Here is a 26,332-nt window from a genome sequence, read left to right on the forward strand (position 1 = left end):
CCTCTCTCTCTCCCTCCTCTCCCTCCCCTCTCTCCCTCCCCTCTCCTCTCTCTCTCTCCCTCCTCTCCCTCCCCTCTCTCCTCTCTCCCTCCCCTCTCTCCCCTCCTCTTCTCTCTCCTCCTCTCCCCTCCTCTCAGGCAGTGTGGGCTTTGGGTAACATAGCAGGGGACAGTGCAGTGTGCAGAGACTACGTACTCAACTGTAATATCCTGCCACCACTATTAATGTGAGCGCACACAATCACACACGACTGTTTATGTTGATGTGTCAGTGAAATCAGAGTGGAGGTCCTGTGTCCTCTGATATCTGCTACTCTCATGGTTCCTCTCCCCGGTTCCTCTCCCCGGTTCCTCTCCAGGCTTCTGACTAAATCCACCAGACTGAGCATGACCAGGAATGCAGTGTGGGCTCTGTCTAACCTGTGCAGGGGGAAGAGCCCCCCACCTGTATTTGAGAAGGTAACACCCTAATCCCACCCACTGTCCCAAACCCCCCCGCCCCCATCTCTATATTAGATGTATCCAAAGAGCCCTATGGAAGTCTAAATGAAAGCATCTCTATATTAGATGTATCCAAAGAGCCCTATGGAAGTCTAAATGAAAGTATCTCTATATTAGATATATCCAATCAGGAAAGAGTCTAGGGGCTTAGGGAAGGAGGATGTTAAGGGGCAAGGCAACCCTCTGCTTCATTGTCTCTGCATAGGTCTCCACTACTTTAACATAGCTTCTGTTGTCTGATTCCCAACCCCCCCCCCCAGCTGAAAATAGGCATGGTGTCATAGTTCACATTTGTAGAATGGTTTGGAGCCAGGAAGGAATGTTGGTGTAGTCAGAACATTCTAATAGGATAAGGATTAGTGTTATATAAATCTGATCTCTGATTGGTGTGTCCTTAATATCACTACCTCTCTCTGTGTGTGTCCTTAATATCACTACCCCTCTCTCTGTGTGTGTGCTCCAATCTAAACGGTAACAGCTAGCTAAGCCTAAAGAAGTAGGTTAACTCCATAATTGGTATAAAGACTTTCCAAACCGCTTGTAGTTGACAGCAGTGGACTCATTGAGTTCTGAATGTAAACCGTGACCTCTAGCTCGGTGAAGTCAGTCTTTTGACACTTATAGTGCACTACTAGTGACCAGGGCCCTATGTAGGAGGTGAGGTGTTTATTTGCCTCAGTCTGGATTCCATGGAGCTAGTCTAATGCTGTGTTATTCCCTCCTGTTAGTTAGTTAGTTAGTTAGTTAGTTAGTTAGCTAGCTAATGGTTTAATCTACTAGTGACCAGGGCCCTATGTAGGAGATGAGGTGTTTATTTGCCTCAGTCTGGATTCCATGGAGCTAGTCTAATGCTGTGTTATTCCCTCCTGTTAGTTAGTTAGTTAGTTAGTTAGTTAGTTAGTTAGCTAGCTAATGGTTTAATCTACTAGTGACCAGGGCCCTATGTAGGAGATGAGGTGTTATTTGCCTCAGTCTGGATTCCATGGAGCTAGTCTGTAATGCTGTGTTATTCCCTCCTGTTAGCTAGCTAGCTAATGGTGTAATCTGCTAGTGACTCAAGCCAGCCAGAACATAAAAGCCCCAGTGACTAACTGGCAGCATGTGACCAAGGGGACGGTACGTGAAGGGGCGGAAGTTTCTCTCAACCTGTGTGACTCTCCGTAGTCTGAAGAGGTATACCTCTCGTCAGCCCTGTTTCTCTGTTGGCATTTAATAGAAGAGGGACAGGAAGCCATTTTTAAAACTTGAGATTCACCCTGGGTGGGGAGATCCAGTCTCTGTGTCCCAATAGCCTACTCTTAGATGGTTCCCGTTCCCTTAGTCTCAGTAAGTCCATTTAATGGGCTGTTATAGTGTCAGAGAGGGCGTAGTATTGAGCCCTATCAGTTGTACTAAATGAGATGAGGAGAACAGAGCATGTTAAGAGTGTCGTTTTTTTTCTTTCATATTGAAATCATTGACCTCGCACAGAATGCATCCCTACGCATTCCACAAAGAGACTATCCACATTCAGAGCGTGATGTCAGATCTGTCCTATCAGATTGAGAATATCAGCGTTCAGAGCGTGATGTCAGATCTGTCCTATGAGAATATCAGCGTTCAGAGCGTGATGTCAGATCTGTCCTATGAGAATATCAGCGTTCAGAGCGTGATGTCAGATCTGTCCTATCAGAATATCAGCGTTCAGAGCGTGATGTCAGATCTGTCCTATCAGAATGAGAATATCAGCGTTCAGAGCGTGATGTCAGATCTGTCCTATCAGAATGAGAATATCAGCGTTCAGAGCGTGATGTCAGATCTGTCCTATCAGAATGAGAATATCAGCGTTCAGAGCGTGATGTCACATGATACCATACCCCTAACAAGCCCTCTACCCCTAACAAGCCATTACTCTCATAAATGTTCCCTCAATAAATTATTTTTTGGGGGGGAGGGGTACAGCAAATTTCTCCCAGTGTGTGTTTACTGTGAACACGGAGGTTGTACCTGCGTTTACATGAGACGTTTGGAGAGAAAAAATAATATTGCCTACTTAGACTTGAGTATGCTGTCTCAAAAAAATAACACTGTCACTTTAAGACATAATAAAAAAAAAGAAGCTCTTTAGCTGACTGAAAGATGTCTAGAAATGTACATGTTTTGTTTTCTTGTAGGAAGCAATGACTCACTAACTAGCAAAGGATGTGCCCTCGTGGCTACATGCAGCTCTCGCTTTGATCTCTCAACAAGGACATCTACTCACGACCGCTCATGCTGTAAACACAGTCCAGTTTAGAGAATGGCATAAATCCATATATGGCAATAGTCTATTTGCATATAGGCCTACTGCAGCTCTGATTGGTTATGGGTCACCGGTCTGTGTAGAGTACAGGCCTGAGTTGTCTTTCAGTGTCATAGAATCCTATTCCAATGCACTCTACCTACAACTAAATCACTTGCATAGTTTGTTTTGGGTATGTTTCGTTTGAAAGTGGCTAATATTTGCATTGATTCGATCACAATTCCCAAAGTAAAGGGAAACGATGATAGTGTTAAGTGACGGCGTGGCCGGCCCGCTCAGTGGGCAGGATTTAGGCAGCCACCTAATTCTCATTCTGATCGGGCCCAAATATTGACGAGGGTAGCATTTTCCGTGCTCAGCTGACCAAGATTCACCTCGAACATCACATAAAACCTCACAAAAAAAAACAATAACCAATTCTCTCTCAACCAGTGGTATATGGGCTTTATTAGGTGAGCGCTGATGCCGCCCTGTGGTGACCTATGGTGACCTATGGTAAGCAGTGCCCACTTTTGTCAAAGGCAGAGGGTACAAAATAAAGTCGACGCAACGGCCTGTTTTACAAACGATGGGCCACCATGGATGAGACTGTCATACAATTCCATAGCAGGCCGGCGTGGTAGGCTACAGCCCAGTAAGGACGGACCGGCGTGGTAGGCTACAGCCCAGTAATCACGGACCGGCGTGGTAGGCTACAGCCCAGTAAGGACGGACCGGCGTGGTAGGCTACAGCCCAGTAATCACGGACCGGCGTGGTAGGCTACAGCCCAGTAAGGACGGACCGGCGTGGTAGGCTCCAGCCCAGTAAGAACGGACCGACGTGGTAGGCTACAGCCCAGTAAGCACGGACCGACGTGGTAGGCTACAGCCCAGTAAGGACGGACCGGCGTGGTAGGCTACAGCCCAGTAAGGACGGACCGGCGTGGTAGGCTCCAGCCCAGTAAGGACGGACCGGCGTGGTAGGCTACAGCCCAGTAATCACGGACCGGCGTGGTAGGCTACCGCCCAGTAAGGACGGACCGGCGTGGTAGGCTACAGCCCAGTAAGGACGGACCGGCGTGGTAGGCTACAGCCCAGTAATCACGGACCGGCGTGGTAGGCTACAGCCCAGTAAGGACGGACCGGCGTGGTAGGCTACAGCCCAGTAATCACGGACCGGCGTGGTAGGCTACAGCCCAGTAAGGACGGACCGGCGTGGTAGGCTCCAGCCCAGTAAGAACGGACCGACGTGGTAGGCTACAGCCCAGTAAGCACGGACCGACGTGGTAGGCTACAGCCCAGTAAGCACGGACCGACGTGGTAGGCTACAGCCCAGTAAGCACGGACCGACGTGGTAGGCTACAGCCCAGTAAGCACGGACCGGCGTGGTAGGCTCCAGCCCAGTAAGGACGGACCGGCGTGGTAGGCTACAGCCCAGTAATCACGGACCGGCGTGGTAGGCTACAGCCCAGTAAGGACGGACCGGCGTGGTAGGCTACAGCCCAGTAATCACAGACCGGCGTGGTAGGCTACAGCCCAGTAAGGACGGACCGGCGTGGTAGGCTACAGCCCAGTTATCACGGACCGGCGTGGTAGGCTCCAGCCCAGTAAGGACGGACCGGCGTGGTAGGCTACTACAGCCCAGTAAGCACGGACCGGCGTGGTAGGCTACAGCCCAGTAAGGACGGACCGGCGTGGTAGGCTACAGCCCAGTAATCACGGACCGGCGTGGTAGGCTACAGCCCAGTAAGCACGGACCGACGTGGTAGACTACAGCCCAGTAAGCACGGACCGACGTGGTAGGCTACAGCCCAGTAAGCACGGACCATTGTCGACATCGTTTTAAAATGTATTTATTAATTCTGTTCGGACCGGCCTTGATTTCCATGTCCACAGACATTGGTTTTTGGTCGGGTCCGAATCTGAACCAATCACGGACGTCTGTTTGGTTCAGATTTGGTCCTGTCTGGACCAGCCTTGATTGGGCCCAAACATTAACGTCTATAAATGTACTTATTTTCTTAACTTTAATCGTTCAGAACCAAAAAATGGGCCTGACTTTTAACATCTGGAAAATATTGATTTATTTTCAACATCCTGGAAAATGTATTTTCACTTTTTATTCAGAAACTAAATTGAACCTAACTTCAAAATCTGGAAAATGTGTTTTTGCCTCTTATTTTCAACGTCATTTAGCATGTTGGTTTTTAGTCTCGCTAGTTTTGGTCTCGCTAGTTTTGGTCTCGCTAGTTTTGGTCTCGCCAAGTGCGGCAGGACTGGCCCTGACTAATGGGGAAGTTCAATCTCGTGCTTCTCTGCGAGGGCCGATGTTTCTAATCAGCTTTTGGACAGGAACACGTGCCAGGCTGGGACACTCCCACCACTGAGGCGCCTTCAGTGACGTCAACACGGTTAACTTTGACCTCTTCAGAAGTGTTGCTCAGGTTCTCTTTAGTGACCGCTTGAAATGGTGACAGTGGACCGGTGTCAATCATGTAGTTAGGTGTGTCCACACTGTGTCAATGTGAAGATTTTGGCTGTAATTGTTCTGAGACGTGTCGATCGTCATGTCATTATTCTTACTGAGGGTACATTTTTTGGGGGGGGGGGGGGGGTTCAGGGTCTCTTCGGGAAACCGTCAAACTTCACTCACACTCTTTTAGAACCCAGACCAACAGTTCCTCTGTCCCCCAGGTGTCCTGTCTGCCCCCCCCCCAGGTGTCCTGTCTGCCCCCCCCCCAGGTGTCCTGTCTGCCCCCCCCCAGGTGTCCTGTCTGCCCCCCCCAGGTGTCCTGTCTGCCCCTCCCCCAGGTGTCCTCCTGTCTGCAGTGATTCAGATCTGTCAGCAGACGCCTGCTGGGTCTTGTCCTACCTCTCTGATAGAATACACTAACTGTCCCCCTGTCTGTCCTACCTCTCTGATAGAATACACTAACTGCCCCCCTGTCTGTCCTACCTCTCTGATAGAATACACTAACTGTCCCCCTGTCTGTCCTAGCTCTCTGATAGAATACACTAACTGTCCCCCTGTCTGTCCTAGCTCTCTGATAGAATACACTAACTGTCCCCCTGTCTGTCCTACCTCTCTGATAGAATACACTAACTGTCCCCCTGTCTGTCCTACCTCTCTGATAGAATACACTAACTGTCCCCCTGTCTGTCCTAGCTCTCTGATAGAATACACTAACTGTCCCCCTGTCTGTCCTAGCTCTCTGATAGAATACACTAACTGTCCCCCTGTCTGTCCTAGCTCTCTGATAGAATACACTAACTGTCCCCCTGTCTGTCCTACCTCTCTGATAGAATACACTAACTGTCCCCCTGTCTGTCCTACCTCTCTGATAGAATACACTAACTGTCCCCCTGTCTGTCCTACCTCTCTGATAGAATACACTAACTGTCCCCCTGTCTGTCCTACCTCTCTGATAGAATACACTAACTGTCCCCCTGTCTGTCCTACCTCTCTGATAGAATACACTAACTGTCCCCCTGTCTGTCCTACCTCTCTGATAGAATACACTAACTGTCCCCCTGTCTGTCCTACCTCTCTGATAGAATACACTAACTGTCCCCCTGTCTGTCTTAGCTCTCTGATAGAATACACTAACTGTCCCCCTGTCTGTCCTACCTCTCTGATAGAATACACTAACTGTCCCCCTGTCTGTCCTACCTCTCTGATAGAATACACTAACTGTCCCCCTGTCTGTCCTACCTCTCTGATAGAATACACTAACTGTCCCCCTGTCTGTCTTAGCTCTCTGATAGAATACACTAACTGTCCCCCTGTCTGTCCTACCTCTCTGATAGAATACACTAACTGTCCCCCTGTCTGTCCTAGCTCTCTGATAGAATACACTAACTGTCCCCCTGTCTGTCCTACCTCTCTGATAGAATACACTAACTGTCCCCCTGTCTGTCCTACCTCTCTGATAGAATACACTAACTGTCCCCCTGTCTGTCCTCTCTAGGTTTCATCCTAGGTTTTGGCCTTTCTAGGGAGTTTTTCCTAGCCACCGTGCTTCTACACCTGCATTGCTTGCTGTTTGGGGTTTTAGGCTGGGTTTCTGTACAGCACTTTGAGATATCAGCTGATGTACGAAGGGCTATATAAATAAATTTGATTTGATTTAGAATACACTAACTATCCCCCTGTCGGTCCTCTGTCCCCCAGGTGTCCCCTTGTCTGCAGGTCCTGTCTAGACTGTTGTTCAGCAGTGATTCAGATCTGTTAGCAGATGCTTGCTGGGCTCTGTCCTACCTCTCTGACGGACCCAACGAGAAGATCCAGGCTGTCATCGACTCCGGCGTCTGCAGGCGCCTCGTAGAGCTGCTCATGTAAGTGTGTGTGTTTCTGCAGGCGCCTCGTAGAACCGCTCATGTAAGTGTGTGTGTTTCTGCAGGCGCCTCGTAGAGCTGCTCATGTAAGTGTGTGTGTTTCTGCAGGCGCCTCGTAGAGCTGCTCATGTAAGTGTGTGTGTTTCTGCAGGCGCCTCGTAGAACCGCTCATGTAAGTGTGTGTGTTTCTGCAGGCGCCTCGTAGAACCGCTCATGTAAGTGTGTGTGTTTCTGCAGGCGCCTCGTAGAGCTGCTCATGTAAGTGTGTTTGTTTCTGCAGGCGCCTCGTAGAGCTGCTCATGTAAGTGTGTGTGTTTCTGCAGGCGCCTCGTAGAGCTGCTCATGTAAGTGTGTGTGTTTCTGCAGGCGCCTCGTAGAGCTGCTCATGTAAGTGTGTGTGTTTCTGCAGGCGCCTCGTAGAGTTGTGTGTGTGTGTGTTGTGCATGCAGACTTCAGGGGCCTCAGCGTAGTAACTTTTGAGTGTTCCCTCTGTCAGGCACACGGACTACAAGGTGGCGTCTCCTGCTCTGAGAGCAGTGGGGAACATCGTCACTGGAGACGACATCCAGACGCAGGTGGTGTTGAACTGTTCAGCCCTGCCCTGTCTGCTCCACCTGCTGAGTAGTCCTAAAGAATCCATCCGGAAAGAGGCCTGCTGGACCGTCTCCAACATCACCGCTGGCAACAGGGCTCAGATACAGGTGAGGTCCAGACTTTATACATCACTGCTGGCAACAGGGCTCAGATACAGGTGAGGTCCAGACTTCACACACAGACATACAAACATCACCCCTGGCAACAGGGCTCAGATACAGGTGAGGTCCAGACTTTATACATCACCGCTGGCAACAGGGCTCAGATACAGGTGAGGTCCAGACTTTATACATCACCGCTGGCAACAGGGCTCAGATACAGGTGAGGTCCAGACTTCACACACAGACATACAAACATCACCCCTGGCAACAGGGCTCAGATACAGGTGAGGTCCAGACTTTATACATCACCGCTGGCAACAGGGCTCAGATACAGGTGAGGTCCAGACTTTATACATCACCGCTGGCAACAGGGCTCAGATACAGGTGAGGTCCAGACTTTATACATCACCGCTGGCAACAGGGCTCAGATACAGGTGAGGTCCAGACTTTATACATCACCCCTGGCAACAGGGCTCAGATACCGGTGAGGTCCAGACTTTATACATCACCCCTGGCAACAGGGCTCAGATCCAGGTGAGGTCCAGACTTTATACATCACCCCTGGCAACAGGGCTCAGATCCAGGTGAGGTCCAGACTTTATACATCACCCCTGGCAACGGGGCTCAGATCCAGGTGAGGTCCAGACTTTATACATCACCCCTGGCAACGGGGCTCAGATCCAGGTGAGGTCCAGACTTTATACATCACCCCTGGCAACGGGGCTCAGATACAGGTGAGGTCCAGACTTTATACATCACCCCTGGCAACAGGGCTCAGATACAGGTGAGGTCCAGACTTTATACATCACCGCTGGCAACAGGGCTCAGATACAGGTGAGGTCCAGACTTTATACATCACTGCTGGCAACAGGGCTCAGATCCAGGTAAGGTCCAGACTTTATACATCACCCCTGGCAACAGGGCTCAGATACAGGTGAGGTCCAGACTTTATACATCACTGCTGGCAACAGGGCTCAGATCCAGGTAAGGTCCAGACTTTATACATCACCCCTGGCAACGGGGCTCAGATACAGGTGAGGTCCAGACTTTATACATCACCCCTGGCAACGGGGCTCAGATCCAGGTGAGGTCCAGACTTTATACATCACCCCTGGCAACAGGGCTCAGATCCAGGTGAGGTCCAGACTTTATACATCACCCCTGGCAACGGGGCTCAGATACAGGTGAGGTCCAGACTTTATACATCACCCCTGGCAACGGGGCTCAGATACAGGTGAGGTCCAGACTTTATACATCACCCCTGGCAACGGGGCTCAGATACCGGTGAGGTCCAGACTTTATACATCACCCCTGGCAACGGGGCTCAGATGCCGGTGAGGTCCAGACTTTATACATCACCCCTGGCAACGGGGCTCAGATACCGGTGAGGTCCAGACTTTATACATCACCCCTGGCAACGGGGCTCAGATACCGGTGAGGTCCAGACTTTATACGTCACCCCTGGCAACGGGGCTCAGATACAGGTGAGGTCCAGACTTTATACGTCACCCCTGGCAACGGGGCTCAGATACAGGTGAGGTCCAGACTTTATACATCACCCCTGGCAACGGGGCTCAGATACAGGTGAGGTCCAGACTTTATACATCACCCCTGGCAACGGGGCTCAGATACAGGTGAGGTCCAGACTTTATACATCACCCCTGGCAACGGGGCTCAGATACAGGTGAGGTCCAGACTTTATACATCACCCCTGGCAACGGGGCTCAGATACAGGTGAGGTCCAGACTTTATACATCACCCCTGGCAACGGGGCTCAGATACAGGTGAGGTCCAGACTTTATACATCACCCCTGGCAACAGGGCTCAGATCCAGGTGAGGTCCAGACTTTATACATTACCCCTGGCAACAGGGCTCAGATACAGGTGAGGTCCAGACTTTATACATCACCCCTGGCAACGGGGCTCAGATACAGGTGAGGTCCAGACGGGTCCAAAGAGGTCTTCTGGGTCTTATCTCAGTCTGCATAAAGGGCTTGTGTTGCCTCTCCAGTTTAGGCTGCGGGCATCTCTGTCTCCACTCAACCGTTTCACTTCCTCTCCTTTCTCCTCTCCTAAGACGGTGATCGACGCCAACATCTTCCCTGTGCTGATCGACATCCTGCAGAAGGCAGAGTTCAGAACCAGGAAGGAAGCAGCCTGGGCCATTACTAACGCCACCTCTGGGGGAACACCAGAACAGATCAGGTATAAAGCCACGCCCACCTCACCAGGACACTCCCACTTCACCAGAACAGAACAGGTAATAAAGCCACGCCCACCTTACCAGAACAGATCAGGTATAAAGCCACGCCCACCTTACCAGAACAGATCAGGTATAAAGCCACGCCCACCTCACCAGAACAGATCAGGTAATAAAGCCACACCCACCTCACCAGAATAGATCAGGTAATAAAGCCACGCCCACCTCACCAGAATAGATCAGGTAATAAAGCCACGCCCACCTCACCAGGACACTCCCACCTCACCAGGACAGATCAGGAAATAAAGCCACGCCCACCTCACCAGAACAGATCAGGTAATAAAGCCACGCCCACATCACCAGGACAGATCAGGAAAAAGCCACGCCCACCTCACCAGGACAGGATTAGAGGGGGGACGGGGGGACGCTCCTCACCAGGACAGGATTAGAGGGGGGGACGCTCCTCACCAGGACAGGATTACAGGGGGGACGCTCCTCACCAGGACAGGATTAGAGGGGGGGGGGACGCTCCTCACCGGGACAGGATTAGAGGGGGGGACGCTCCTCACCAGGACAGGATTAGAGGGGGGGGGGGGCGCTCCTCACCAGGACAGGATTAGAGGGGGGGCGCTCCTCACCGGGACAGGATTAGAGGTGGGGGGGGACGCTCCTCACCGGGACAGGATTAGAGGGGGGGACGCTCCTCACCGGGACAGGATTAGAGGGGGGGGACGCTCCTCACCAGGACAGGATTACAGGGGGGGGGGGGACGCTCCTCCTCACCAGGACAGGATTAGAGGGGGGGGGACGCTCCTCACCAGGACAGGATTAGAGGGGGGCGGGCGCTCCTCACCGGGTCAGGATTAGAGGTGGGGGGGGACGCTCCTCACCGGGACAGGATTAGAGGGGGGGACGCTCCTCACCAGGACAGGATTAGAGGGGGGGGGGGCGCTCCTCACCGGGACAGGATTAGAGGGGGGGGACGCTCCTCACCGGGACAGGATTAGAGGGGGGGGGCACTCCTCACCAGGACAGGATTAGAGGGGGGCGCTCCTCACCAGGACAGGATTAGAGGGGGGGGGACGCTCCTCACCAGGACAGGATTAGAGGGGGGGACGCTCCTCACCGGGACAGGATTAGAGGGGGGCGCTCCTCACCAGGACTGGATTAGAGGGGGGGACGCTCCTCACCAGGACAGGATTAGAGGGGGGGGACGCTCCTCACCAGGACAGGATTAGAGGGGGGGGGGACGCTCCTCACCAGGGTAGGATTAGAGGGGGGGGACGCTCCTCACCAGGACAGGATTAGAGGGGGGGCGCTCCTCACCAGGACAGGATTAGAGGGGGGGGGGGCGCTTCTCACCAGGACAGGATTAGAGGGGGGCGCTTCTCACCAGGACAGGATTAGAGGGGGGACGCTCCTCACCAGGACAGGATTAAAGGGGGGCGCTCCTCACCAGGACAGGATTAGAGGGGGGGGGGCGCTCCTCACCAGGACAGGATTAGAGGGGGGGCGCTCCTCACCAGGACAGGATTAGAGGGGGGGACGCTCCTCACCAGGACAGGATTAGAGGGGGGGCGACGCTCCTCACCAGGACAGGATTAGAGGGGGGGGACGCTCCTCACCAGGACAGGATTAGAGGGGGGCGACGCTCCTCACCAGGACAGGATTAGAGGGGGGGGGGGACGCTCCTCACCAGGACAGGATTAGAGGGGGGGCGCTCCTCACCAGGACAGGATTAGAGGGGGACGACGCTCCTCACCAGGACAGGATTAGAGGGGGGACGACGCGCTCCTCACCAGGACAGGATTAGAGGGGGGCGCTCCTCACCAGGACAGGATTAGAGGGGGGGCGCTCCTCACCAGGACAGGATTAGAGGGGGGGCGCTCCTCACCAGGACAGGATTAGAGGGGGGGGGGACGCTCCTCACCAGGACAGGATTAGAGGGGGGGACGCTCCTCACCAGGACAGGATTAGAGGGGGGGCGCTCCTCACCAGGACAGGATTAGAGGGGGGGGACGCTCCTCACCAGGACAGGATTAGAGGGGGGGACGCTCCTCACCAGGACAGGATTAGAGGGGGGGACGCTCCTCACCAGGACAGGATTAGAGGGGGGGGGCAACGCTCCTCACCAGGACAGGATTAGAGGGGGGGACGCTCCTCACCAGGACAGGAGTAGAGGGGGGCGCTCCTCACCAGGACAGGATTAGAGGGGGGGACGCTCCTCACCAGGACAGGATTAGAGGGGGGGACGCTCCTCACCAGGACAGGATTAGAGGGGGGGACGCTCCTCACCAGGACAGGATTAGAGGGGGGGACGCTCCTCACCAGGACAGGATTAGAGGGGGGGACGCTCCTCACCAGGACAGGATTAGAGGGGGGGACGCTCCTCACCAGGACAGGATTAGAGGGGGGGGGCACTCCTCACCAGGACAGGATTAGAGGGGGGCGCTCCTCACCAGGACAGGATTAGAGGGGGGCGCTCCTCACCAGGACAGGATTAGAGGGGGGGACGCTCCTCACCAGGACAGGATTAGAGGGGGGGACGCTCCTCACCAGGACAGGATTAGAGGGGGCGACACTCCTCACCAGGACAGGATTAGAGGGGGGGGGGCACTCCTCACCAGGACAGGATTAGAGGGAGGGGCACTCCTCACCAGGACAGGATTAGAGTGGGGGGCACTCCTCACCAGGACAGGATTAGAGGGGGGGGGGGCACTCCTCACCAGGACAGGATTAGAGGGGGGGGGGGCACTCCTCACCAGGACAGGATTAGAGGGGGGGGCACTCCTCACCAGGACAGGATTAGAGGGGGGGGCGCTCCAAACCAGGACAGGATTAGAGGGGGGGCACTCCTCACCAGGACAGGATTAGAGGGGGGGGGGGACGCTCCTCACCAGGACAGGATTAGAGGGGAGGGCACTCCTCACCAGGACAGGATTAGAGGGGGGGACGCTCCTCACCAGGACAGGATTAGAGGGGGGGACGCTCCTCACCAGGACAGGATTAGAGGGGGGGACGCTCCTCACCAGGACAGGATTAGAGGGGGGGGGGCGCTCCTCACCAGGACAGGATTAGAGGGAGGGGGGCGCTCCTCACCAGGACAGGATTAGAGGGGGGGGGGGGGGGACGCTCCTCACCAGGACAGGATTAGAGGGGGGGACGCTCCTCACCAGGACAGGATTAGAGGGGGGGCGCTCCTCACCAGGACAGGATTAGAGGGAGGGGGGGCGCTCCTCACCAGGACAGGATTAGAGGGGGGGGGGGGACGCTCCTCACCAGGACAGGATTAGAGGGGGGGACGCTCCTCACCAGGACAGGATTAGAGGGGGGGGCGCTCCTCACCAGGACAGGATTAGAGGGGGGGGACGCTCCTCACCAGGACAGGATTAGAGGGGAGGGTGGGGGGCGCTCCTCACCAGGACAGGATTAGAGGGGGGACGCTCCTCACCAGGACAGGATTAGAGGGGGGGACGCTCCTCACCAGGACAGGATTAGAGGGGGGGGGACGACGACGCTCCTCACCAGGACAGGATTAGAGGGGGGGACGCTCCTCACCAGGACAGGATTAGAGGGGGGGGACGCTCCTCACCAGGACAGGATTAGAGGGGGGGACGCTCCTCACCAGGACAGGATTAGAGGGGGGGCGCTCCTCACCAGGACAGGATTAGAGGGGGGACGCTCCTCACCAGGACAGGATTAGAGGGGGGACGCTCCTCACCAGGACAGGATTAGAGGGGGGGCACTCCTCACCAGGACAGGATTAGAGGGGGGGGGGGCGCTCCTCACCAGGACAGGATTAGAGGGGGGGGCACTCCTCACCAGGACAGGATTAGAGGGGGGGACGCTCCTCACCAGGACAGGATTAGAGGGGGGGACGCTCCTCACCAGGACAGGATTAGAGGGGGGGGGCGCTCCTCACCAGGACAGGATTAGAGGGGGGGCGCTCCTCACCAGGACAGGATTAGAGGGGGGGGCGCTCCTCACCAGGACAGGATTAGAGGGGGGACGGGGACGCTCCTCACCAGGACAGGATTAGAGGGGGGGGCGCTCCTCACCAGGACAGGATTAGAGGGGGGGGCGCTCCTCACCAGGACAGGATTAGAGGGGGGGGGGGACAGGATTAGAGGGGGGCTCCTCACCAGGACAGGATTAGAGGGGGGGGGACGCTCCTCACCAGGACAGGATTAGAGGGGGGGTGGACAGGATTAGAGGGGGACGCTCCTCACCAGGACAGGATTAGAGGGGGGGGTGGGGGGCGCTCCTCACCAGGACAGGATTAGAGGGGGGGACGCTCCTCACCAGGACAGGATTAGAGGGGGGGGACGCTCCTCACCAGGACAGGATTAGAGGGGGGGGGGGGACGCTCCTCACCAGGACAGGATTAGAGGGGGGGGGGGGGGACGCTCCTCACCAGGACAGGATTAGAGGGGGGGGGACGCTCCTCACCAGGACAGGATTAGAGGGGGGGGGGGACGCTCCTCACCAGGACAGGATTAGAGGGGGGGACGCTCCTCACCAGGACAGGATTAGAGGGGGGACGCTCCTCACCAGGACAGGATTAGAGGGGGGACGCTCCTCACCAGGACAGGATTAGAGGGGGGAGGGGGCGCTCCTCACCAGGACAGGATTAGAGGGGGGGCGCTCCTCACCAGGACAGGATTAGAGGGGGGGGGGGCTCCTCACCAGGACAGGATTAGAGGGGGGCGCTCCTCACCAGGACAGGATTAGAGGGGGGACGCTCCTCACCAGGACAGGATTAGAGGGGCTCCTCACCAGGACAGGATTAGAGGGGGGGGGGCGCTCCTCACCAGGACAGGATTAGAGGGGGGGGTGCTCCTCACCAGGACAGGATTAGAGGGGGGGGACAGGATTAGAGGGGACGCTCCTCACCAGGACAGGATTAGAGGGGGGGCGACGCTCCTCACCAGGACAGGATTAGAGGGGGGCGCTCCTCACCAGGACAGGATTAGAGGGGGGTGACGCTCCTCACCAGGACAGGATTAGAGGGGGGAGACGCGCTCCTCACCAGGACAGGATTAGAGGGGGGGGACGCGCTCCTCACCAGGACAGGATTAGAGGGGGCGCTCCTCACCAGGACAGGATTAGAGGGGGGGCGCTCCTCACCAGGACAGGATTAGAGGGGGGGTGACGCTCCTCACCAGGACAGGATTAGAGGGGGGGCGCTCCTCTCCAGGACAGGATTAGAGGGGGGGGCGCTCCTCAACAGGACAGGATTAGAGGGGGGGACGCTCCTCACCAGGACAGGATTAGAGGGGGGGGGGGCGCTCCTCTCCAGGACAGGATTAGAGGGGGGGGACGCTCCTCACCAGGACAGGATTAGAGGGGGGGGACGCGCTCCTCACCAGGACAGGATTAGAGGGGGCGCTCCTCACCAGGACAGGATTAGAGGGGGGCGCTCCTCACCAGGACAGGATTAGAGGGGGGGTGACGCTCCTCACCAGGACAGGATTAGAGGGGGGGGGCGCTCCTCTCCAGGACAGGATTAGAGGGGGGGCGCTCCTCAACAGGACAGGATTAGAGGGGGGGGGACGCTCCTCACCAGGACAGGATTAGAGGGGGGGCGCTCCTCTCCAGGACAGGATTAGAGGGGGGACGCTCCTCACCAGGACAGGATTAGAGGGGGGGGGGGGGCTCCTCACCAGGACAGGATTAGAGGGGGGGGGCGCTCCTCTCCAGGACAGGATTAGAGGGGGGGGACGCTCCTCACCAGGACAGGATTAGAGGGGGGGGGGGCGCTCCTCACCAGGACAGGATTAGAGGGGGGGGGGCTCCTCACCAGGACAGGATTAGAGGGGGACGCTCCTCACCAGGACAGGATTAGAGGGGGGGGGCTCCTCACCAGGACAGGATTAGAGGGGGACGCTCCTCACCAGGACAGGATTAGAGGGGGGGGGGGTCTATGGGATTGGTGTTCGTTCTTCACTGTTTCCTCCTGGAGTCTGTGATTCCAGTCTGAGCAGTGTTTCCATGGTCTGCATTCGGTAATACCAAAGTTGTCCCCGTTATATCAAACAGGAGCTATCCTCTGGTGTGTGTGTGTGTGTGAGGCCTAGTTGAAAGCTTTTTGTCTATGTTGAATTACGTTGCAGTTCTTTTTCCCCCCGTCAGTGGAATGTCACGAGACAAACACACGTTCTGTCTCGGGCCGCTGCATTTTGTCAGGCGTCTGGATTGTACCAAACACATTCCATATTCATTATCTAGGGTTCATGTTGCCGTCACTCACACAAGTCCTGCTCTCTCTCGTGCTCTCTCTCTTCAAAGGGCTTTTATTGGCATGGGAAACATATGTTTACATTGCCAAAGCAAGTGAAATAAACAATAAAAAAAAAATTAACAGTAGTCCTCCCAGTGTGTTGCGGCGTCACTACAGCCTGGGGTTCGATCCCAGGCTGTAGTCATTGGCTCATCGCTCTCTAGCGACTCCTTGTGGTGGGTTCGGGCACCTGCAGGCTGACGTCGGTTGTCAGTTGAGCAGTGTATTATTTATTTATTTCACCTTTTATTTAACCAGGGAGGCCAGTTGAGAACAAGTTCTCATTTACAACTGAGACCTGGCCAAGATAAAGCAAAGCAATGCGACAAAAACAACACAGAGTTGCACATTAACAAATGTACGGTCATTAACACAATAGAAACATCTGTGCAGTATGTGCAAATGTAGAAGATTAGGGAGGTAAGGCAATAGAGGTGAAATAATTACAATTTAGCGTTAACACTGTGTAAGATGTGCAGATGATGATATGCAAGTAGAGATACTGGGGTGCAAAAGAGAACACAAAATAATAGCTAAATTGGGGATGAAGTAGTTAGATGGGCTGTTTTACAGATGGGCTATGTACAGGTGCAGTGATCTGTGAGCTGCTCTGACAGCTGGTTCTTAAACCAATTGAGGGAGATATGAGTCTCTCCAGCTTCAGTGATTTTGGCCATTTGTTCCAGTCATTGGCAGCAGAGAACTGGAAGGAAAGGCGGCCAAAGGAGTTGTTGGCTTTGGAGATGACCAGTGAAATATACCTGCTGGAGTTTCATCCAACACATTGGTGTCGCTGGTTTTCGGGTCAAGCGAGCAGGTGTTAAAAAGCACGGTTTGGCTCTCCCGAGCCTCCAGGGGAGTTGCAGCAATGAGACAAGATCGTAATCATGAAATTGGGGAGAAAAAGGGGCTACATTTTGTTTTTATAAATATAAACAGTAAAACATTACATTTGAATTGCCGGATTAGAAGGCCCTTGCCTTGTCTTTCAGAGCTTCGTGGTGGTGATGTTTAGGCCGAGGTATGTATAGTTGTTTTTGTGCTCTAGGGCAACGGTGTCGAGAAAGAATTTGTTTATTCGTTGTCCTGGTAACTGGACCTTTTTTTGGAACGCCATTATTTTTTGTCTTTCTGAGATATACTGTCAGGGCCCAGGTCTGTCAGGGCCCAGGTCTGTCAGGGCCCAGGTCTGTCAGGGCCCAGGTCTGTCAGGGCCCAGGTCTGTCAGGGCCCAGGTCCGACACAATCTCTTCCTGTCTCTCCCTTTTTCTCCATCTTTAATTCTCTGATCTCTCTCTCTCTAGGTACCTGGTGAACCTGGGCTGTATCAAGCCTCTGTGTGACCTGTTGACGGTGATGGACAGTAAGATAGTCCAGGTGTCTCTGAACGGTCTGGAGAACATTCTGCGACTGGGAGACCAAGAGGCCAAGCAGGATGCAGGACCCAGTGGTACTGGCGTCAACCCCTACTGCTCTCTCATAGAGGAGGCCTATGGTATGTACATACATCAACCCCTACTGCTCTCTCATAGAGGAGGCCTATGGTATGTACATACATCAACCCCTACTGCTCTCTCATAGAGGAGGCCTATGGTATGTACAAACATCAACCCCTACTGCTCTCTCATAGAGGAGGCCTATGGTACGCACATACATCAACCCCTACTGCTCTCTCATAGAGGAGGCCTATGGTACGCACATACCAACATCATCCCCTACTGCTCTCTCATAGAGGAGGCCTATGGTACATACAAACATCAACCCCTACTGCTCTCTCATAGAGGAGGCCTATGGTACGCACATACCAACATCATCCCCTACTGCTCTCTCATAGAGGAGGCCTATGGTACGCACATACATCAACCCCTACTGCTCTCTCATAGAGGAGGCCTATGGTATGTACATACATCAACCCCTACTGCTCTCTCATAGAGGAGGCCTATAGTACATATAAACATCAACCCCTACTGCTCTCCCTGAGGAGGCCTATGGTATGTACATACATCAACCCCTACTGCTCTCTCATAGAGGAGGCCTATGGTATGTACATACATCAACCCCTACTGCTCTCTCATAGAGGAGGCCTATGGTATGTACATATAAACATCAACCCCTACTGCTCTCATAGAGGAGGCCTATGGTATGTACATACAAACATCAACCCCTACTGCTCTCATAGAGGAGGCCTATGGTATGTACAAACCTCATCCCCTACTGCTCTCATAGAGGAGGCCTATGGTATGTACATACAAACATCATCCCCTACTGCTCTCATAGAGGAGGCCTATGGTATGTACATACAAACATCATCCCCTACTGCTCTCATAGAGGAGGCCTATGGTATGTACATATAAACATCAACCCCTACTGCTCTCATAGAGGAGGCCTATGGTATGTACATACAAACATCAACCCCTACTGCTCTCATAGAGGAGGCCTATGGTATGTACAAACCTCATCCCCTACTGCTCTCATAGAGGAGGCCTATGGTATGTACATACAAACATCATCCCCTACTGCTCTCATAGAGGAGGCCTATGGTATGTACATACAAACATCAACCCCTACTGCTCTCATAGAGGAGGCCTATAGTATGTACATACAAACATCAACCCCTACTGCTCTCTCATAGAGGAGGCCTATGGTATGTACATACAAACATCAACCCCTACTGCTCTCATAGAGGAGGCCTATGGTATGTACATACAAACATCAACCCCTACTGCTCTCTCATAGAGGAGGCCTATGGTATGTACATACAAACATCAACCCCTACTGCTCTCATAGAGGAGGCCTATGGTATGTACATACAAACATCAACCCCTACTGCTCTCTCATAGAGGAGGCCTATGGTATGTACATACATCAACCCCTACTGCTCTTATAGAGGAGGCCTATGGTATGTACATACAAACATCAACCCCTACTGCTCTCATAGAGGAGGCCTATGGTATGTACATATAAACATCAACCCCTACTGCTCTCATAGAGGAGGCCTATGGTATGTACATATAAACATCAACCCCTACTGCTCTCATAGAGGAGGCCTATGGTATGTACATACATCAACCCCTACTGCTCTCATAGAGGAGGCCTATGGTATGTACATACAAACATCAACCCCTACTGCTCTCATAGAGGAGGCCTATGGTATGTACATACAAACATCAACCCCTACTGCTCTCATAGAGGAGGCCTATGGTATGTACATACAAACATCAACCCCTACTGCTCTCTCATAGAGGAGGCCTATGGTATGTACATATAAACATCAACCCCTACTGCTCTCATAGAGGAGGCCTATGGTATGTACATATAAACATCAACCCCTACTGCTCTCTCATAGAGGAGGCCTATGGTATGTACATACATCAACCCCTACTGCTCTCATAGAGGAGGCCTATGGTATGTACATACAAACATCAACCCCTACTGCTCTCATAGAGGAGGCCTATGGTATGTACATACAAACATCAACCCCTACTGCTCTCATAGAGGAGGCCTATGGTATGTACATACAAACATCAACCCCTACTGCTCTCTCATAGAGGAGGCCTATGGTATGTACATATAAACATCAACCCCTACTGCTCTCATAGAGGAGGCCTATGGTACATACAAACATCAACCCCTACTGCTCTCTTATAGAGGAGGCCTATAGTACATATAAACATCAACCCCTACTGCTCTCTCATAGAGGAGGCCTATGGTATGTACATACAAACATCAACCCCTACTGCTCTCTCATAGAGGAGGCCTATAGTACATATAAACATCAACCCCTACTGCTCTCATAGAGGAGGCCTATAGTACATATAAACATCAACCCCTACTGCTCTCATAGAGGCCTATAGTATGTACATACAAACATCAACCCCTACTGCTCTCATAGAGGAGGCCTATAGTATGTACAAACATCAACCCCTACTGCTCTCTCATAGAGGAGGCCTATAGTATGTACAAACATCAACCCCTACTGCTCTCTCATAGAGGAGGCCTATAGTACATACAAACATCAACCCCTACTGCTCTCATAGAGGAGGCCTATAGTATGTACAAACATCAACCCCTACTGCTCTCTCATAGAGGAGGCCTATAGTATGTACATACAAACATCAACCCCTACTGCTCTCTCTGAGGCCTATACAGTGAGGGGGGAAAAGTATTTGATCCCCTGCTGATTTTGTATGTTTGCCCACTGACAAAGAAATTATCAGTCTATAATTTTAATGGTAGGTTTCTTTGAACAAAAATCCAGAACAATGCATGTCAAAAATGTTATAAATTGTTTGCGCTTTAATGGGGGAATGTAGGTATTAGACTCCGTCTCAATCAGAAAGATTTCTGGCTCCCAGGTGTCTTTCATACAGGTAACGAGCTGAGATTAGGAGCACACTTTTAAAGGGAGTGCTCCTAATCTCAGTTTGTTACCTGTATAAAAGACACCTGTCCACAGAATCAATCAGATTCCAAACTCTCCAACATGGCCAAGACCAAAGAGCTCTCCAAGGATGTCAGGGACAAGATTATAGACCTACACAAGGCTGGAATGGGCTACAAGACCATCGCCAAGCAACTTGGTGAGAAGGTGACAACAGTTGGTGCGATTATTCGCAAATGGAAGGGACACAAAAGAACTGCCAATCTCCTTCGGCCTGGGGCTCCATGCAAGATCTCACCTCGTGGAGTTGCAATTATCATGAGAACGGTGAGGAATCAGTCCAGAACTACACGGGAGGATCTTGTCAATGATCTCAAGGCAGCTGTGACCATAGTCACCAAGAAAACAATTGAAAACACACTATGCTGTGAAGGACTGAAATCCTGCAGCCCCCGCAAGGTCCCCCTGTTCAAGAAAGCACATATACATGTCCGTCTGAAGTTTGCCAATGAACATCTGAATGATTCAGAGGACAACTGGGTGAAAGTGTTGTGGTCAGATGAGACCAAAATGGAGCTCTTTGGCATCATTTCAACTCGCTGTGTTTGGAGGAGGACTGCTGCCTATGACCCCAAGAACACCATCCCCACTGTCAAACATGGAGGTGGAAACATTATGCTTTGGGGGTGTTTTTCTGCTAAGGGGACAGGACTACTTCACTGCATCAAAGGAACGATGGGCGGGGCCATGTACTGTCAAATCTTGAGTGAGAACCTCCTTCCTTCAGCCAGGTCATTGAAAATGGGTCGTGGATGGGTATTCCAGCATGACAATGACCCAAAACACACAGCCAAGTCAACAAAGGAATGGCTCAAGAAGAAGCACATTAAGATCCTGGAGGGGCCTAGCCAGTCTCCAGAACTGAAGGTTCGAGTTGCCAAACGTCAGCCGCAAAACCTTAATGACTTGGAGAAGATCTGCAAAGAGGAGTGGGACAAAATCCCTCCTGAGATGTGTGCAAACCTGGTGGCCAACTACAAGAAACGTCTGACCTCTGATTGCCAACAAGGGTTTTGTCACCAAGTACGAAGTCATGTTTTGCAGAGGGGTCAAATACTTATTTCCCTTATTAAAAATGCAAGTCAATTTTATAACAACATTTTGACATGCGTTTTTCTGGATTTTTTTTGTTATTCTGTCTCTCACTGTTCAAATAAACCTTCCATTAAAATTATAGACGGATCATTTCTTTGTCAGTGGGCAAACATACAAAATCAGCAGGGGATGAAATACTTTTCCCCCCTCACTGTAGTACGTACATTTGGAAAGTATTCATACCACTTAAATCTACAAACAATACCCCATAATGGCAATACCCCATAATGGCAATACCCCATAATGGCAATACCCCATAATGGCAATACCCCATAATGACAATACCCCATAATGACAATACCCCATAAATATCACAGTTACGTAAGTATTCAGACTCAGTACTTTGTTGAAGCACCTTTGGCAGCGATTACAGCCTCGAGTCTTCGCGGGTATGATGCTACAAGCTTGGCACACCTGTATTTGGGGAGTTTCTCCCATTCTTCTCTGCAGATCCTCTTAAGCTCTGTGAAGTTGGATGGGGAGCGCCGCCGTACAGCTATTTTCAGGTCTCCAGAAATGTTTGATCGGGTTAAATTCCGGGCTCTGGCTGGGTCACTCAAGGACATTCATGAGACCTGTCCCAAAGCCATTCCTGCGTTGTCCTGATGGAAGGTGAACCTTCGCCCCCAGTCTGAGGTCCTGAGCGCTCTGGAGCAGGGATGGTGCCAGTTTTCTCCAGACATGACGCTTGTCATTCAGGCCAAAGAGTTCAATCTTGGTTTCATCAGACCAGAGAATCTTGTTTCTAATGCTCAGAGTCCTTTAGGTGCCTTTTGGCAAACTCCAAGCGGGCTGTCATGTGCCTTTTACTGAGGAGTGGCTTCTGTCTAGCTACTCTAACAAAGGTCTGGTGGAGTGCTGCAGAGATGGCTGTCCTTCTGGAATGTTCTCCCATCTCCACAGAGGAACTATGGAGCTCTGTCAGTGATCATTGGGTTCTTCACCTCCCTGACCAAGGCCCTTCTCCCCTTATTGCTCGGTCTGGCTGGGTGGCTCTATGAAGAGTTTTGGTGGCTTCCATTTAAGAATGATGGAGGCCACTGTGTTCTTGGGGACCTTTGATGCTGCAGAAATGTTTTGGTACCCTTCCCCAGATCTGTGCCTCGACACAATCCTGTCTTGGAGGTCTATGGAAAATTCTACGACCCTCGTGGCTTGGTTTTTGCTCTGACATGCCCTGTCAACTGTGGGACATTATATACACAGGTGTGTGCCTTTCCAAATCATGTCCAATCAGTTGAATATACCACAGGTTGACTCCAATGAAGTTGTAGAAACATCTCAAGGATGATCAATGGAAACAGGATGCGCCTAAGCTCAATTGTACTCTAATATCAAAGGGTCTGAATACTTATGGTATTTCTGGGGGGGTTAATTAAAAAACATGCGTTTTGCTTTGTCATTATGGGGCGTTGTGTGTAGATTTATACAACATGTGGAAAAGGTCAAGGGGTCTGAATACTTGCTGAAATGCACTGTATAATACAAACAACTGCTACTGTTCTGAGGTACATGTATACAAACACAGACAGACAGACAGGCAGACAGGCAGGCAGACAGACAGGCATGCAGGCAGGCAGACATGCAGGCAGACAGGCAGACAGACAGGCAGACAGGCAGGCAGACAGGCAGACAGGCAGGCAGACAGGCAGGCAGGCAGGCAGACAGGCAGGCAGACAGACAGGCAGGCAGACAGGCAGGCAGACAGGCAGACACGCACTTCCGCATACATACCGTGGTGTATGAATAAATAAACTCTCCTCTCCATCTCCAGGTCTGGATAAGATCGAGTTCCTTCAGAGCCATGAGAACCAAGAGATCTACCAGAAGGCCTTTGATCTGATAGAGCACTACTTTGGAGTGGAGGAGGAGGACCAGAACCTGGCTCCTCAGGTAGACCAGGTCAACCAGCAGTTCCTCTTCCCCCAGCAGGAAGCACCCATGGAGGGCTTCCAGCTATAACGCCCTCCCTTCCCTTTGGTTCATCCAAACATCACTCATTTACCCATGGATCCCATTGGAAGGCTTTCGGTTAACTTCTTCCCCCATATCCCCTACCAATGGAGGGTTTTGAGGTAAATTAGGGTCCCTGTGTCCCTCCAACCACCACCCATCCTATATGCCCGTGGCTAGCTCTGCTACCCCAACCTCTACTGATGCAGGGCCTCCTGTACCCTATCCTTTCTCCACTGTGACCTTCCAGGCTCAACCGTGGAAGATAGAACGTTCTCCTCTCCCTCCTATCCCATGGAAGGCTTTATCCAACCTATATTACCCAATCCCCGTGAGCGTGTCTACCTACCCAAACAGATCAGAGACTTCTAACAGAACACCACGCCTCGGCCGAGGAGCCAATCGGAGAGCTGAACTCGCACCACATGACCTGATGATTAAAACACAGCTCTTCCAGATCAGTGATCACACACCAGGGCAGTGATCACACACCAGGGCAATGATCACACACCAGGGCAGTGATCACACACCAGGGCAGTGATCACACACCAGGGCAGGTTTGAAACGCGTAGATACATTGAGAAATACCGCCAGTACTGTTGATAGTCCTGATTCTCTTCTGACAGTAGCAGTGGCTTGTTGTGGTTTTTACTGCTCCCTGTCGGCCCTTAGGGATGACCTTTTAGGATGGGGGGGGGGTCAAATCTCACCTCGAGTGATGAGTGTTATTTCTCTTATTTATCCTTTCCCCTCATTTAGCTTTTGTCAGCCCTGTTCCCCCCCCCCGGCCTGTTCTGAAGCACATCCCCGTGTACCACCTGAAGACTAGTGTCCCCAGACTGAAGACTACCTTACTGTTAGCAATAGAAGTCAGAGGCCAAACCCTCATTCACATTGGTTTCTGTCTGATCAGACATACAGGGTTCCACTAGAACAATTCTGGGGATTCTTTGTAATTCTAGAATTATGGTTTGGAGTGTTGACCCAAGGTTCTCTCCTTCTAGAACTGACGGTCCTTTCTCTGCTATTTAATTTCCTACAACTTTTAGCAACTTTTTGTTTGTTTGCATCAGATGATTTCTTGGACCTGGGGAGGGATGACGAGGGTGGAGCAAAATGTTGGGGTCTAACTCGTAAAATCAGGGAAACTTCTGGGCGTCGATGGGGAAGGGGATTTAAGGTGAGGGGGGGGGGGTCCATATTGAATCGTATAACAGTTAAAATACCTAGGTTGCTAGCTTGATCTGAAGTTGATATAACTAGAGATATAATGTTCGTTGTGTGCTGTGTTCTTAATAACGATAGATTTGAATTATGACGTGATTCTAACTATTAAAACGGCAGACCGCTGGGGGGGCGGGGGGGCGACACTAACTTGATAAAAAACATGTAACTCAGCTTCACGTAAATCAGGCATCAATGTCAGATTCACTGTGATCCTATTTACTCACCTGCATGTAAGGTTGGGGGGTTTTGGGCCCAGGATGCGTTCTGAATGGCACACTAAGCCCTATGGGCCCTGGTCTAAAATAGTGTACTATATAGGAAATAGGGCCCTGGTCTAAAGTAGTGCACTATATAGGGCCCTGGTCTAAAGTAGTGTACTATATAGGGCCCTGGTCTAAAGTAGTGTACTATATAGGGCCCTGGTCTAAAGTAGTGTACTATATAGGGCCCTGGTCTAAAGTAGTGTACTATACAGGGCCCTGGTCTAAAGTAGTGTACTATATAGGGCCCTGGTCTAAAATAGTGTACTATATAGGGCCCCTGGTCTAAAGTAGTGTACTATATAGGGAATAGGGTGTCATTTGGATAGAGCTCCAGTGTAAATGGATATGTTTGTGCTGGCTGAGTTGCATTAGGCCCTGTGATTTGGTGTGTGTCCCCCCCGGTGTGTATGTATGCTAGGGTTCGCATGGTGTTCCTATTGCCCTACCTACAGTCACGCAGTATCCTTTTGCCAAACACCTGGAATTATTGTTGGGAGAGGGAGTGAGAGAGTCGGGGTGTGAGAGTGCCATAATTTAAGTCTTAGAAAATTGAACCAAAATATTATTTTTTTAAGCAATAAGGTCCGAGGGGGTTGTGTTATATGGCCAATATACCACGGCGAAGGGCTTTTCTTAGGCACGACGCAACGCGGAGTGCCTGGAAACAGCCCTTAGCCGTGTTATATTGCCCATATACCACAAAACCCCAAGGTGCCTTATTGCTATTATGAACTAGGTGGTTCGAGCCCTGAATGCTGATTGACCCGACGTATGTGGTATATCAGACCGTATAAAACGGTTATGACAACATGTATTTTTACTGCTCTAATTACATTGGTAACCAGTTTATAATAAAGCCCGAGGTGTGGCGTATATGGCCATTATACCACGGCTGTGTCCAGGCACTCAGCGTTGCATCGTACTGGGTATCATTGTGGTGGCCATACGCACTGGGTATCATTGTGGTGGCCATACGTACTGGGTACCATTGTGGTGGCCATACGTACTGGGTACCATTGTGGTGGCCATACGTACTGGGTACCATTGTGGTGGCCATACGTACTGGGTACCATTGTGGTGGCC

The 26,332-nt window shown here is 52.0% G+C and overlaps 1 protein-coding gene across 1 annotated transcript in view; it reads left to right on the forward strand.

Moving 5' to 3' along the window:
* The window catches only part of LOC135549505 (importin subunit alpha-7), a 49,939-nt gene extending 24,989 nt beyond the window's left edge, over positions 1–24,950 (forward strand). Inside the window, exons 6-12 of the mRNA XM_064979520.1 lie at positions 138–226; positions 359–458; positions 6,932–7,095; positions 7,592–7,796; positions 9,868–9,995; positions 17,575–17,765; positions 23,581–24,950. Of these exons, the coding sequence (XP_064835592.1) occupies positions 138–226; positions 359–458; positions 6,932–7,095; positions 7,592–7,796; positions 9,868–9,995; positions 17,575–17,765; positions 23,581–23,768 (1,065 nt within the window). The 3' untranslated portion in view covers positions 23,769–24,950. The remainder of the gene's footprint in view (positions 1–137; positions 227–358; positions 459–6,931; positions 7,096–7,591; positions 7,797–9,867; positions 9,996–17,574; positions 17,766–23,580) is intronic.
* The last annotated feature ends 1,382 nt before the right edge of the window (positions 24,951–26,332 follow it).

Source organism: Oncorhynchus masou, chromosome 12, assembly GCF_036934945.1.
Source record: "Oncorhynchus masou masou isolate Uvic2021 chromosome 12, UVic_Omas_1.1, whole genome shotgun sequence".
Lineage (NCBI taxonomy): Eukaryota > Metazoa > Chordata > Actinopteri > Salmoniformes > Salmonidae > Oncorhynchus > Oncorhynchus masou.